Raw genomic sequence first — 16,326 nt, forward strand, 5'->3', positions numbered from 1 at the left:
GGCTAAAATATTAAATTCATACATTACAGTAAGTGACAAAATCTCCTGTAAGATTGAACATGTACTGATGTTCCTCACCGTTGGGATTCTAGAATATTGGGTGAAATTCATCAGCGCATCAAGGTGTACATGGATGGTATGTGCCCATTTGTGTGGATTTATTATATTTCAAGATATTTCAAGACAAAGTTTCAATGCCACTCAGATTTTAAATTAAGTAGGAAAACACTGCAGAATATAAAGGAGTATCACTATAGATACCTCTGTTGACTAAATATTTAAGCTTTTAAAGACATTTAAACATTATTGTTTCTTCCCCCGAACATTGTGTTTTTAAAATTTATATACCTACAAATATAAAAAATATATATGGTGCACCCCCTGCTTCTAGCAAGTGGGCAATTCTAGAATTTACTGAAAAAATTGATCATTATAGAACTTAAATGTCCTCTATTACTTGAAAGAACGCCCCATCAGAGTCTTTTATTTAAAGTACTTTGGATGCCCACATTGAGTATTCTATTAATTGAAGCTGGCACCGTCCTGTTCTTGATGCTCAGTGACTAGCTTGGAAACAAACAGCATATCCGGACAAACCCATTTGTACATTTGATTTCTAAGAAGAAATATTAAGGCTCTAGATTATATCCTGCTTCGAGTAAATAACAGCATGTACTCTAAATGCCTATGTCCGTGACTCACACACGTGTCCAGGGGTTTCTCATGCCTCATGGTTCTAAAAGCACCCAGGACTGTGTTACGTTAAGGTGGAAAAGTGTAGCAAAAAGAAACACCAGCCAGTAGCTCGTACCATGGAAATAACTACGATAGAGGAAGGACCAAGAGTACGAACCTTCCAGAAACAAGCAAGGAGAGTTTATCAATGGAGGTTTTCCCCTGCATGGCGTAACAGTGTTCCTTTTCCAAAGTCACCACTTCAGAGCTCAGAGCGATTGTTCTGAAGACGGGCAACGAGGTCCCCAGAGGCTGGAAAAGGGAGCTGTACAACAGCTGGAACTCTCGGGAAAAAGTTATGCTGCGCACTTGATACGCAATGTGAACGAACTGCATGAAACAGATGACGAACAGGACGAAATTCCAGGAATATATGTCGGCCGCGCAGACATCGACCCAAGCCCAGACGGCAGAGCAGAGAAAACCCAAGCCCAGCAAACTGAAGACGTAAAGGAGCCCGAAGAATCCACTGCCACCCATGAAACCTACGACAAATAAAATACTGGCAAGATGATAAATGGCTCCTTCGGCCTCCTGTTTCCAGGTGATGCAGACTGGGTGCTCATCTATCAGATTCGTCCACAGACTTGAGTTTCTCTCCATGGCTGTTCACTTTTCAGCTGACATTAGATGATATGGAAGCAAGTAATTAAGTCCTTTGTTTTTCCATCATCAGAGTTTCCCTATGTCCTTATAAAACCAGGGACAGCCTGGACCCTGGGGTTGGAGTGATTAGATCTTGAAAAACTAAAAATCCCAGGCTAGCTTCTTTAAGTTCATCTGGGCTCCTGATTCAGATCTAGTCCACAGATATTTTACGTTTCCTGGACAAGAAAAAAAAGGATCTAATTAGACAAGGAAATCTGAGGGGTATATTTAACTGAATCCCCAGCATTACTATTCAAGTTGATATCCTGTTTTCTATGAAGTTAGAATATATTTTAACATTTTATTTTGACATAATTATATATTTGCTTTAGTTAAAAGGAATAATACAAAAAAAAAAAAGGAATAATACAGAGAGGGCACAAAGGCTGTTAAGTTTCTAGGATAGAACATGTATAGTTTTAGGGTTATGTTTAATAATAATAAAAAATTATTTCTCAACATTTTAATATTCATTAGACCTAGCTAACTACATATTTTGCTAGAAAGCTAGGTGCTGTCATCAACTCGTCTTCATAATAATAGCTCAGTGATCTCTTGGGACAATGACTAAAAATGCAGACTCATAGGCTGTGTGCAGGCATACGGAGTCAGACTGTCTGAGGGGAGGGTCTGTGGGTTAGTTATTGTGACAGGCCCCCCCAGGTGATTCTGATGCACCAATCCATGGCCTTTCGTGGCCCACAGAGAACTGTTGGACAATGGTATTCACTCTCTACAGATGAAAAATTCAAGGCTTCGAGAGGCCAAATAATTTATCTCAGGTCACACAGGGGTCAGGATAGAGCAGAACTTTTGCCCATAAGCCTGGAGGCTGGATCCAATCATGGGGCCTCTCATGAAAAAGACTTTAAATGAGGCACTGTAAGGAGCCCTACTAAAACAATAAACACGAGAAACACGTAATTAGGAGTCTGATTTTTTTAATTAACATATAATGTATTATTTGCCTCAGGGGGTCAGGTCTGTGAACCATCAGGCTTACCCATTTCACAGCCCTCACCATAGCACATACCCTCCCCAATGTCCAAAACCCAACCACCCTATCCATACCCCCCACCCCCCAGTAACCCTCAGTTTGTTTCCTGAGGTTAAGAGTCTCTTATGGTTTGTCTCCCTCCCGATTCCATCTTGTTTTATTTTGTTTCATTCCTTCCCTAACCCCCACCACAATCCCCCGCCCTGCCTCTCAAATTCTTCATATCAGAGAGATCATATAATTGTCTTTCTCTGATTGACTTATTTCGCTCAGCATAATACCCTCTAGTTCCATCCATGTCAGGAGTCTGATTTTAAGAGCACAGAGTAGACCAGGATTCTGTTTCATGAATTAGATCAAAATTATTTGAGACATATAAATTCAGATCTACCTTACTGTATTAGAGGTTATTTCAAGTTAAAGTCTGCACCCATATAACTAAGTAAATAATATTAAAATTCCTGCTGCTTACACATTTATTTACCAGATGGTCAAAAAATGTTACCGACTTGTTCCCCTGCACATATATTCTCTACCCTTTGAGCCATATGGTAAAAATGCTAATGTGTGATCTGAGTCAGGAGAGATTCACCCGGGATGATAGAGCTGTAGGATATGTATCATTTGCCCCCAGATTTCTTAACAATAAATAGTTTCACTGTGAAGCATTCAGTAGACTGGATTTTTAAACATAACAACATTCAGAAGCCTTGAACTTAAGTGCTATATTTAGTGCTTTTATTTTTGAGATCATTTCCAGAACACCTGTTAATAAAATATCAAATATCACAGATCTTGTCTCATAGAAAAAAAAAAAATACACACGGAGAGGTGAAAATGACTTGGCTGAAGTAAAAAAGGGAACAGTATAATCACCAACAGAACTAGAAATGGAAGTAAAGGAGCCGCTGTTGGAGTTCTGGCTCTTCATCCTGGATAGTGGATCCTTTTCTCAGCAAGTAATGCCTTTAACAGCATCACCATTAAATCATTGAATCATTAAAAAAAGAAAAAGTAAATAACACAGACCTAGAACTTGCATTGTTATTTGTACCAAAGCTACTTTCAAATGTACTTTAACCGCCCCTCCCAATGCCTCCTAGTTCGTGCCTCCCCCATCACTCTATGAGATGATGTGAGTCGGGGCAGAACAGCACCCTGAAAGTGTTTACTTTCTCCTCTTTAAGCGCAACACAAAATTATACACTACTGGATATTCACAACAAAGAAAATTTTTTAAAAAATACAATGAGTAGTGAGAACTGCAGAATACCAGACTGCAAATGTCAGTCTCCCTGCTGTTCCACTTTTAAAACTAGGGTATTTTAAATTAATCAGTTCCTCAGGATACCTAACACAGCCACGAAAGCCAATATTAAAAAGCACTGCTGGCAGAGCTCTGAACTTCGGTTTGAACTTCCTTAAAAATTTATAATCCTCAACAAAATGTTAAAATGACGCTAACAGAGAAGGGCCATGTAAAACCTTTGCGGCAATGCAGAAGGGAGCTTCTGGGAATCTTGTCCCCTGACGATCGGGACTTGGGGGACAGACTGGGCCACCTGTACTCCAGGAGGGTGACCCATTGTGATCATCAGAGGAAGTGTGCTTCTGGTCCTTTCCAGTGGCTTCTGTTTCAAGAAGCTGCTACCAAATCATCTTCCTATCCTTGATCCTGTATCACTCCACACAGCAACACGGAGTGCTGACTTGCCCTGATTAAATTACTCCACACCCAGCCTTTCTCCCCTTGGTGTGTTTTTATTCAGTCACCAAAACAGATGTATTAGAAGAGAAAGAAGTGACAGGGGCAGGTGACGGGCATGAGTGTTCCTCTGATGTGTGCCAGCAGCACTCTCTGACTGAACGTGATTCATCGGCCAGCTGCCTGCTTAGAGGGCCTGGAGGCCTTAAGTCCTGTTTTTGGGTAAATAAAAGTTGAGATGCCAAAGTAGCACAGTGGATTCTCCAGCAACAAGATTCTCCACCTTCCCCGTAAGAGAAATTAGCACACAGACAAGTGATGGAGACAAAAATTAAGTGCAAATAAACACAATAATCCCCAGTTCCCCCCTTTCTACTCCTTAGACTGTAAGACCCTGAGTTATTGAGGAATAAGTTATAGAGGAATCTTAAAGGCAGGTACAAGCATGCTCCAAGAAATATGATGGAGAATTGGGACCAACTGATTAAGACTAGCTCAGAAATTGCATTTGTCTATTTACAACTTGTACATTTATTATCTCATTGCATTAGACTTGTTGCTGTGAGGGAGACCAACTCTAAATCATCATGCCCTGCTTGCAAATGAGAAAAGCAGGGCACAAGATCGGCCCAGAACCGGCTTGAGGTAAGAGAGGCAGGAAGTCCCAGCCGCGAGGTGGGAGTCCCAGTCCGCTCAATGCCATGCCCTCACCAGCAGGCAGGGCCACCTTTCAAGGCTGGGAATCGGATATGAACGTGTTGGGACACACTGGGATATCCTGTCCGGATTGGTTTGCCAGGAAAATCATAATCCTAACACCGAATATTTAAGACCTTCCATATCCATGTGTACCGCTCCATCCGTAACGCTCACCGCCAAAGCCAGGGAGATAGACCTAGAAAGGCACTCATGAAATAATTTGCTGTATTATTATTCAACACTGGCGGACTTCCTCTCCTAGCTTCTGAAACTCTTAAGGGGCAAAGACAAATGTTTTTGTATTTCTAGCCTTCGGGGAGCGTTGATTGAGTACCCTGCTATCCAGGTACGCGCAGGCTGCCTTCTCCATGCCTATTCTCTCTCCGATTTAATGGATGATCTAAATCTTCTGTCACCCAGGGGAGAAGAAGTAGGGACTATTCCAACATCCAAGGCAGTTTGGTACAAAATCACTGAGGAGGTGGACACTGCTTATTTAAATGTCTGGCACAGCTCCAAACTCATAGGGGAATCCTTTTGTCTTCATAGAAATTGAGTTCCTTAAGAGCAGTGGAATTTTAATCTGATTAAAAACAACAACTCTCGTAGCTTGTGGTATTGCGTTAGTTTTGGTTGCTAGGCAACCCAGAAGATAAAAATGCCATCAATATTCTACTCATTAATTGGAATAGATCCTAACTTTGGTATGTGTTCCATATGCAAAAATAATCATTTGCTTAAAGCTGGTTTTCTCTACTTATTCTCAAGGAGGTATACCTAACTCAGGACCTACTTGCCAGAAGTATTTAGAAATTACCTCACTTAATCTTCACAACAACCCCCTGGGGAAGGTTCTACAGCTCCATCTTACAGATGAGAAAAATCGAAACCCAGAGAAGGTAAGCAAATTGTTCAGGTCCCCTTGCTCATATGGGGACTAACATTCCACCCAGTCCTGCCTGATTCCGAAGCTCACAGACTAAACCACATTTATTATTCTGCTTCCACAGTAGCCAGGTTTACGAGACCAGTGCTCTAACCCCTGAGCTACGGAGCCTCGCTAGTAGCCAGGTTTAGAGAATGTAAGCATTCATTCCCTCCTTGTTGCTTAGATAAATTCAGGCATGTTTATTTATCAGTCAAGCAGAGGTAGTATCACTTATTCATTCCACTCTAAAGGGTGCTCGAAGATTCAGATGAGGAAATCTATATTAAAACTTCTTGGTAAATTTAAAAATAATAGAGAGATGGCGTCGCTGTACTTGTGGCTTGTCTTTTACAAAGCTGAGCCTTTTGGAGAATTCAGTTTTTAAAAGCATTCTTTCATCCAGAGGATTACAATTCAATACACAAACACAAATGTTACTGTTGGTGGCTACCCAACTTTAAATTTCAAATCTAAATATACTTATTCCTGCAGGGGTGATCTCTGTTGTTCTTTCCTATCCAGGTCCTGACCTCCTACGGCTGGTAGGGGTGCCCCCATAACCAATCCACCCTTGAGTCTTTACTCTCCAATGGCCAAGAAGCCAGTCCCTGGAAGACAACATTACCCTTCTACCTCAGATTAATGTTTAGTGCTTCCCAGCAGGTATCCTCAAGTCATTGATGTTAAGTGTCACCCAGGTAACTTGTTAGACTGTCCCTTCCCTGGCCCCACCCTAGAATTACTGAGACTGGAAGGGACCCAAGAAGATACCCTTCCAATAAGCTCCCAGTTGATTCTGATGCACATTAAAGTTTGAGAGTCATTGTTTTATGTTGTTCCTCCATGGTTTCTGAATTATCCTTGTTTGTTTGCCAGACCTTTGCTTTGTTCCTTCCTGGCTGACTACTGGCTGTCCTTCTGCGCTGGTTACTCTTGTGCTTTTGATCATCCCTGTCTGCCGGGGCCAGTAGTGCTGGTGTTAGTGTTCCATTCTGTGTCTGCTCAGTTCAGCTGACAGTGTTACTTAAAAGCAAAGTTCTAGTCTTAGCTGTGCCCCTAAAGAGCTGTGTGATTTTAATCTTACTAGACCTGTTTCCTCATTGGTAAAATGGAAGTGTTGGACAAAATAATGTGAGGTCCCTTTTGGCTCTAAAATAACATGACTGTGTGTGGTAAGGAATAGACTTTTCCTAGCATGGGTTCAAATATAGAGCCAAGTAGTGGAACAGAATTTAGACTGCAGGTCTTAACACTGCATTTCTGATTGGGGCCCCACTCTAGAGACCACTCATTTAATTACTTACTGTGGTGGGGCCCAGGCACTGGCATTTTCTGATGAGCAACCGGGGTTAAGAACTGTTGGGGGGGGTGAGGTTGAGAGACACCAGAACAGCCTGTACGGTAAAGGATCTGATTTTAATTCCTATTTTGAAGGAGCTGGAAAGGCACATTTTTGCCTTGTGTGTTCTCATTCCCATGCTTTGCTCAGGTGGGGAAGCATCTTCCTTCCTTGCCACTCATCATTCCAAGAGGGCGCAAGCCTTGTGGATATTTTGCAGCAGTCTTTCCTTAACAGGGTGGCCTGAATTGCACCTTCTAGCTCTGAAATTTTATGGCCTTTATTATCTGTCAACATGGCTTCCATCATATGTTATACTGACCATTTTATATATATATATTGGTCATTGGTCATATATATTTGGTCATATGTCAGATTTATTGGTTGATTATTGTTAAGATTTTATTTATTTATTTGAGAGAGAGAGAGAGCACGAGAGGGGAGAAGGTCAGAGGGAGAAGCAGACTCCCCATGGAACTGGGAGCCCGATGTGGGACTCGATCCTGGGACTCCAGGATCATGACCTGAGCAGAAGGCAGTTGCCTAACCAACTGAGCCACCCAGGTGCCCTTGGTTGATTATTTTACATGTGTATGTATGGAAACATTTATGGAATTCCTCTTTGTCTAGCAACAGAGTGAGTCTTCAATAAATGTTTAATGACTGATAAGGATAACAATGCTCAGCTATAAATGCAGTGTTAAGAATAATTTTGGAACAAGTAAGAAGCCCCAATGAGATATAATACCTGAATCAATGATTTAGATGTTGGACATAGAAAGGAAAGCATATATTATACTGTGAGGGAGAAGTGAAAGGAAAAAATGTCTCTCTTGAGACAGAGGATCAAAGAAGGGTTGAAGACCCTTTGGAATTTTAAGAGATCCCAAAGTTTGGGAAGAAATCAGAGCAAAGGGGAACACAGTTTCATCCTCAATTAACCTAATATACTTGGTCTACCAACAGAGTTCACAGCAGAAAATAAGAGGCAGGACAGAGGGATCTTTAATAATTCCTATTACACAAGGCAATACTGAAGAAAGCCTGGGGTTGGCAAGATGAGCTAGAAAGTGAGCGCAGAGAGAATGAGAGTTGAAATTAAATGCCCATGATCCGAGGCCTTAGCTAGAACCCTAGAGTTGTGCTGTCCAATATGGTAGCCATTAGCCATATGTGGCTGGTCTGAATTAAGATGGGTTATATACGTGGATTTCAAAGACTTAGCACAAAGATAAAGAATATGTCATTATAACTTTTATATTGACTATAGGCTGAAATGATTATATTTTAGAAATACTGGGTTAAGTAAAACATTAAAGTTAATTCTGCCCATGTCTTATTTTTCAATGTTGCTATTAGAAAATTTAAAATTACATATGTGACTTGCATTATATTTCTCTTGGACAGTGCTGGTCTAGAGCCTCTCAAGTAACGAGAAAGGAAATGAAAAAGACTTGGCATGACACTGGGCAAACAGTGCATATGTATAATGTATAAGTGTATAAATATGGAAGAATTATCTAAGATTAAGAACAGAGAGTTGATATAAATGTAAATGATATTGGCTACAATATTCACATGCTACAATCATCAGATGTTATCCGTGGTATAGATGTTGCCATCTGGTTTCTGCCTACATAGGTGGTGGCCAACCCCACTATAGCTCTTGGCCTTTTTATCCTACCAAGGAAGTCACTACTTTTTCCTTTTGCCTTGGGAGAATTACACTTTCCCAAGCAACTATATCCCATTGTCTCATTTTCTCATTTCATCTTCTGATGATACCTCATAGAATACATTGGAAATCCCAGACAAATAATCTCATAAATTTTGTAGTGGAGATTGAATTGTGGCCTTCTGGATTCCACAGGGTCTATACCAGCCTTTGTTTTCATATAATATGCGAGTTTCTTCATGTATGTCTAGGCTTCTGGCCTGGAATATGCCTTTGACCTTCCATACCAATGAGAACTTGGCTTCTCTTGAGACTCGAGAAAATTAAAGAATGTGCCTACAGCCCGCACTAGACTTCTCTGATTCTCATGTCTTTGCTAATGTCCATTTGATTACCTGCTGCTGTATCTGATTTCTCACTTTATCACATAAGCAAAATTGTAAGATGGCCCCCAAGATTCCTGTCTCATTGGTTTACACATGCTATAATCCTCTCTCCTTGAGTGTGGCAGACCTGTGAATGGGATGGGACAGAGGCTTTCTTGATTAACATTATATGGCAAATGGTGCTAGAATAATCACCTGTGATTATTAATCTATATAAGATTGTAGAACCAGAGAGGGATTGAAAATTAGAGAGTCATGTTCCTACTGGTCTGGAAGAAAGCAGATACCATGCTGTGAACTGCTTATGGGGGCCACAACCCAAGGACTGTCTCTGTGAGCTGAAAGAAGTCCCCAACTAACAGTGACCAAGATAATGGGAATGTCAGTCCTACAACAACAAGGAGCTGAATTCTGCCAACCACCTGAAAATCTTGGAAGAGGGCTTTGGACTCCAAATGAGGAGTGCAGTGTGCCAGTTCAGCTGTGCCTGGACTCCTGACCCACAAAAACTATGTGATAATGAATTTGTGGTGTTTTCAGCCACTATTTGTGGTACTCTGTTATAAAGCAGTAGGAAACTAATACACACACCCAATTATGAGTACTTACTATACATGAGACTTTCATTAATCTAATAATCTGCATTTTATGATGGAGTTGGAAGAAGACATGCAATCTTCTCTATGGAGAAGACATGCAATCTTTGCTGGCTTTAAATCAGGAAAATCACGTAAGAACGGTAATACTTTTGAAGAATAGTATCTGGAAAACAAGACACCAAGAGTGGCCCTGGGAATTACATGTAAATTCACAGTGGTTCCCAGCAATACATTACAGGTTCTCCTTAGTGGAGTCAGACAGCCCCAACACTGTCAAGCATTTGGACACATGGGCAATTTTCAGAATAATTATGTCATTCATATACAATCTCCAAAATTCCTAGAATACCAGGTTTCCTTGGGTGACTTCCAGCTTAGTTCTTTGCAAAACCGAGCCGTATGCATAGGGCAAATACTTGATGTCTCAGACACAACCAGAGATTAACACTCAAAAGACAGACTACAGCAACTCAAATAAATAGCTCTGTAATTCTTCTCATTGTGTGACTCCACCATGTTCAGAAGAGTTGAGCAATGGGAAATTAATGCATTATCTCATTGCCATCTTCTCGAACCTCATTTACTACTATGACTGCTACTACCACCGCTACTACCAGCATCAGACATTTACTGAGCATTTACTATGTGCCAGGCATGTTTCTAAGAATACTAAAATACTGTGTCATCTAATCCTTACAACTTTTTGAAATATACACTTCTATTGTCCCTGTTTTACAGATGAGAAAACTGAGGTACAGGGAAGTGAAGGAGGTTGCCTAAGGATACACAAATGATAGAGCTCAGAATTACTCCTAGACAGACAGATGCAAATAATGACACACTGCTTCATGTACAGTTTGAATCTAAATATCTGGACTTACTGGAACAAATCAATAACAGTCTTGTTTTTTCCCTTTGGTTCTAGATTCAGTGAATTTAAATGACTTCTTAAGAAATTACAACTTTTTCAGGGCACCTGGGTGGCTCAGTGGGTTAAGCCACTGCCTTCAGCTCAGGTCATGATTCCAGAGTCCTGGGATTGAGTCCCATATCAGGCTTCCCCTGCTTTGCAGGAGTCTGCTTCTCCCTCCTCCTCTGCCTCTCCCCCTGCTTGTGCTCTATGAAATAAAAAATTAAATCTTTAAAAAAAAAAGAAATTACAACTTTTTGAGCAACACAGGAATGGGATGGTGGGTACATGTTGGACCAATCAGTGTCCTATAATTCTCAATCTGACGAAACAGCAGTTAACTTGGCACAAGCAGGCCATTCACTTTCGAGCAGCTCCTATCATGTCAAGCAGTAAGTTCACCAGACATTCATGATGAAAAATGCAAGACAAGCCAGATCCATGGATCCAATAAATGGTCTTCTCTTGATATGAATCAAAGGTAGACACCTTCACTTCCTTTTCCTCCAAGTGACCTATATGCAGCAAATGAACTCACCTTTCTATGTTTATGTAGTTCAGGTTCTCATGTTTCTTTCTAACATGCCTAACAAGCTCATGTGATCTAGCTAACTGGGTAGAGTCTTTTTCATTTTTTCTGGCCAGATAGACCAGGTGGACCACACATCAGGGTCAGTGATGTTTGAAACCACCAAACCAGCCACCACTAGTGGTAAAAGGAGCACTTCTGCAGGGTATGGAGATTTCCTTTCAAGGTGTTTGCACAGAGATAGGAACTTTCTTTTTGATTGTGGGAAACTATTTCTTGTTTGGTCCTCAATCCACATGCTCTACAATCTTTCCATTTCTTCTATTTTTTTCGGTCTTGTTTTTCTTGACTTGTAATACTTGGAAGTTATTCCAACCATAGATGTTCCTTTTATTGTGGCAGCACTGCCTGTAGATAAGCAATGTAGGTCATTCCCTTATTTCTGCTGGAAATATACATATTCTCCTGATTCTTTTGAAATGTTTGATTATTTCAAGTTTCTCTTCATTATTGAACCTTTCCTTTTGTATGCACTATTTGACATGTTGAATCAAGATGCTTAGACATTCTCAGGATGCTGAAGGTTGTGTTTTTATACAGAAAAGTTTGCCACTGCCAAAGAATAGCAGAACCTACTCTTGCAGGATAACCTGTGGTGAACCAAGGTAGCTGGCAGATGTCTCAGGTGTATGTGTATTTGTGTCTTGTGTATTCCTATATGGCTTAAGTCAGCTGGTTATAGCTTAATGTATTCACCTGGTATTCTGGTTGAGTAAATGATCCACGAGCAAGCAAAAAATCTGTGCTATGCTTAAATTGTTCTCTAATATTTCCCTTGCATTGACATGATGCTTAATTTCAAAACAAACAGTATAACATAATTGACTGTGTCATGAAATTTCAAATGGCCAGGAAAATATTGTTAATTAATATGCAATAATTCAATAAATCCCTGCCCTCCTGGAGCTTGCATTTTAGTGAAATACAAATGTTGATACAATTTAAGCTTACTTTCAAATTATGAGATCTATTTTAAATAACTAAAAATATCTCTTATATGCAAATAAACCTAAGTTACTTAAGACTCATTTAAAGTTAGTTACTGCATATTAAATTTTTTTAAAAAGATTTTATTTATTTATTTGACAGAGAGAGATCACAAGTAGGCAGAGATGCAGGCAGAGAGAGAGGGGGAAACAGGCTCCCTGCTGAGCAGAGAGCCTGATGTGGGGCTCAATCCCAGGACCCTGAGATCATGACCCAAGCCGAAGGCAGAGGCTTAACCCACTGAGCCACCAAGGCGTCCCTGCATACTAAATTTTTAAATAAATACTATATTTTAAGAGATAGTCTAAAGTCTCATAAATGAAAATGCAAACAAGCTAGTTTTCTAGAATATCCATCAAAGATTGAACACAAACAATTAGAAAAACAAACCCTAGATTATACACATTATTTGTGTCCCCAGAGTAGCATGTTACATATTAATACATACGTATTAATAAATACATGATCTATATCCTTCTATTTGTACAAATGCAAGGAAAGACATGGAACCATCTACACTTAATGTTAAAGATGATGATTTCTGAATGGGGGATACTTTACTTTTGTCTTTGTATATATCTATATTGTTTGCATTCTTTATAACGATTTTATAAAATAAGGTGATTTTATATTAATTTAAAAATTTTTAAATACAAAAATTTCAAAGTACTAAAATCCATGAACCCAATGACCAGCAATAACAAACATCATTGTCATTTTAAAAGTCTTTTTTATAATAAAAAAAATTCCACAAAAATTGAAGATCCCCATGGATCGTTCTCAAGTACCATTCCCCACCCACTCACTCCTTATATATAATTGTGTCTATCCTTCCAAGCCATGTAGAATAATTTTAAAATTGCAATTTAAAGTGCAGTGCAAGATTAGAAATGTATCTTATGCATTTTTTCCAGGTCCATGCTTAAATTTTTTTTCTTATGAGTAAACACATACAAAGATAGATAAAATACTAGATAATAAATCTCCATATACTTATTATCCAGATTCAACTATTATCAAGATTTTGCTACACAGAGTTTTTGAATTTAAAAGCAAAAACTGTAACTACTGTTCATCCTATAATTTGTTTAGTCAATCAACAAACACCTACTTAGGGAGACGGGGAAAATTACAACTAGTTGTGTTCTTACAACGTGCCAGTCACCAGGTCTTCCATTTACTGACCCGTTCAGGAGTCACAATACCTCCGCAACCTCAGTGGTTTTATCAGCATGGTCTGGAGTGAAAAATGAGGCCCAGAGCAATGAAGATTCTAGTCTAGGCTCAGCCAGTTGATTGTCTTTCTAGAACCAATTTCATATTGTGTGTAAGAGTCACCAGAATTTATTATTCTGTTGAAGAATACAAGTGAAGAAGAACAAAATGAGAAGGTCTCATGTTGGGTCTGTGTGAATCAGTCCTTGTATTCTTTAGGTCAGAGGGTGATCCATCATTGTTCTAGGTCAACAACTTTTGGTTATTTATTTAATTTTTTGAAAAATGCCTATTATGGGATGCCTAGGTGGCTCAGTCCGATTAAGTGTCTGCCTTCTGCTCTGGTCATGTTTCCCAGGTCCTGGAATTGAGTCCCGCATCTGGCTCCTTGCTTAACAGAGAGCCTGCTTCTCTCTCTCTCTGCCCCTCCCCCTGCTTGTGCTCTTTGTCTCTCTCTCTAACCAATAAAAAAATAAAATCTTAAATAAAAATGCTTGTTATAACTTGCACTTTAAGACATTTTCCTGTAACTACTTGGGTAACAGAGAGAAACATTTTCCTTTTTCCTCAGGAAAAAAAAAATCTAAATTAATGATTCAATATACTCTTGTCAATTCTGACTTACTCTCTATAGTTCCCAATCTCAGTTGGCCAAAAACCATAATTATAAAAACCAATTTCAACTGCAATTTGCAGGCTTGCAGATCGATCCATCATTCGGATATTTTCCAAAGCAGTTTTGAAACTTCTTGCCTGCCATGTTGCTTATGTGTTCTTACACTCATGCACTACAGCCAATACTTCATAACCATTCTTGATCTTGACTGTTTCAAAACAAGCAGACGTGAATGCTGCAACGTGTCAATGCTTAGTCAGTCTTGTGGTTAAGAACCTGGGAGTTTGGTTTTCCAGCACATGCTTTGGTTTAATAAGCAAAGAATGTCACTATTTAGAAGCACAGGATGCACAATGATTCAGCTATTTTGAGACACTATTGAGATGAAAGAAATTCATCTCTCCAGTGTCTCCCAGTTTGAGTATAAAATTTTAGGACAGAAAATGTCTTACTCTACATTTCAGTTTATATTTATATCCTAAACTCTCTGGTCTTCAGGGAAGGAAAAGAGCCTTAAAATCATCTGAGATCAGCTAGACCTCTTCATTCTGTAATGTGGAAGGAGATCTAATTTTTGTTTTGTTTGTATTTTGTTTCATGTAGTTCTTGTTTGGTTTTCTTTTGCCTCAAAGAACAATGCCAGGTCACTGTCCTGTCACACAAGGGATATGACCACGCAATACTCCCTAATATTAAAAAGAACAGAAAATAGCCACCACCAAACCTTAGTGTGAACAGGGACCAATAATTTTTTAAGGTTGCCATAAAATGCAATTTTTATGTCCAAGCTTGCAAATTCAAACCCAAGTACAAGAGTTAGAATAAAAAGTCAGATAGGAAGATTGTCCCATTCTAAATGTTTACTAAATCAAGTTAAATTATGTTCAAAAGTGGGCTTCTAATTGTGCTTTTCCATTTATTAGTCACATGTAGAACTTTTTCATGTTTTACAAAGGTCTCCTGGCTAAAACATTTTTTTTTAAGCCATAGCCCTATTATTGTATTTTGAGTAAAATACAGACCTAAATACAGACCCAAATACAGACCCTAAAATACAGACCCTCACAATGTATTATACCTCTGTAACTGACCTTGGTGATTAGGTAATTTAGTGGTTTTGTTTTCTTCCTGCCTTTTTTTTTTTTTTTTTCCCCAAGGTGGATCCCCAAATAGAGAACGCAGGTCAGCTTGACCTTTGATGAGACAGCTTTCGCGCGTCCCCAACTCAGTGTGAAAACACTGACCCTAGTCAGGCCCTTAGCAGACAGGGAAAGGAACTCCCAACTGCTGCACTTCCCCACGAACCCTAAGACTGTCAGGGCCCCTTGGACCAGCTTTTCTCCCTCGAAAATCTGGTCTCTTTCTTTGGGCTCCAGGGTGCCTGGGCAAGAGGGGGGCAAACAGAAGATCTGGGGGAAAGATTCACCTCTAGAGCAGACGACTGGAGTTGCCAGGGACTGGTGCGCGCGGAGCCTTCAGCCGCGGACCCTCAGCCAGCCGAGCTGCGAGCGGCGCCACCGGGACTACGGGGCTCGAATTGGCCCGAGTGAGGCCGGGAGCGGAGCGGCGGTGCGGGCAGCGCCGAGCACAGGGCGGCGAAGCAAAGGCGCTCCCGGGGGGTCGGCGGCCTCGCAGCCCCCACCCTGGGGCGGGGCCGGGGTAGAAGGCGCGCCGGCAAAGTTGCACCAAAGCGCGCGAGGTGCGAGGGTGCGGACAGCTCTCGGAAGGCGGCAGCCGAGGCGCCCCCGGGCTCCCCTCCTTACCTTTCGTTCCTCGACCCTGCGCAGAGCTCCGGCCTTGCGCCTACAGAAGTTTCCCAGCCGAGCGCGCTGAGTCGGGCTGGCCGGCGCCGAAGCCCCGGCGTCCGGCTCGCGCACTCCTAGCCGCCCACCCGGCCGGCGTCGGCCCCGCGCCGGGACGCGCCGTGACCGCAGCCCACTTCCGAGCTCGCGCGGCGGCGCGGGCGGGGGCCGGGCACGGGCGCGCGCCCCGGGGCTCAGCGGGGAGAGCGGGGAGGGCGGGAGCGGTGGCCGCGACGGCTCAGAGGCCCGGGCCGCCCCAGCCTCCCCGAAGTAAGCGGCGCGGCCACCAGCTTGCAGGTCTGCGGACAAACCTGGCGGGCGCTGCGGACCAAAGTTTGCCAAGAAGGGTTTCCCGAAGTCAACACTGATCACGGTTAGGAAACAAACCTGGTGTTCGCTGTTCTGGAGAACGATGGAATTGACGACTGAAATGAAAAGCAACTCTATGCGTGCCCTCTCACTCCCGCACTCGTGCCCCTCTCCGCAGACACGCCAA

General features: G+C 41.3%; 1 protein-coding gene and 1 long non-coding RNA gene across 3 annotated transcripts in view; one reads left to right on the forward strand and one right to left on the reverse strand.

Annotated features, from left to right (window-relative positions):
- Positions 1–6,668, forward strand: part of LOC125101736 (uncharacterized) — a 25,920-nt gene extending 19,252 nt beyond the window's left edge. Inside the window, exons 3-5 of the long non-coding RNA XR_007127908.1 lie at positions 4,637–4,730; positions 5,553–5,683; positions 6,235–6,668. This is a non-coding gene — a long non-coding RNA (uncharacterized LOC125101736). The remainder of the gene's footprint in view (positions 1–4,636; positions 4,731–5,552; positions 5,684–6,234) is intronic.
- POPDC3 (popeye domain containing 3) overlaps positions 1–15,955 on the reverse strand; it is a 17,993-nt gene extending 2,038 nt beyond the window's left edge. The window contains exons 1-2 of one of the 2 annotated variants that reach the window (XM_047732083.1): positions 15,792–15,955; positions 854–1,559 (exon numbers count right to left, since the gene is read on the reverse strand). In XM_047732083.1, the coding sequence (XP_047588039.1) occupies positions 854–1,338 (485 nt within the window). In that variant the 5' untranslated portion in view covers positions 1,339–1,559; positions 15,792–15,955. Of the gene's footprint in view, positions 1–853; positions 1,560–15,454; positions 15,645–15,791 lie in introns of those variants that run through there. The other variant, XM_047732084.1, reaches the window with a different exon arrangement.
- Between the last annotated feature and the right edge of the window lie 371 nt (positions 15,956–16,326).

Source organism: Lutra lutra, chromosome 6 (genome assembly GCF_902655055.1).
Source record: "Lutra lutra chromosome 6, mLutLut1.2, whole genome shotgun sequence".
NCBI lineage: Eukaryota > Metazoa > Chordata > Mammalia > Carnivora > Mustelidae > Lutra > Lutra lutra.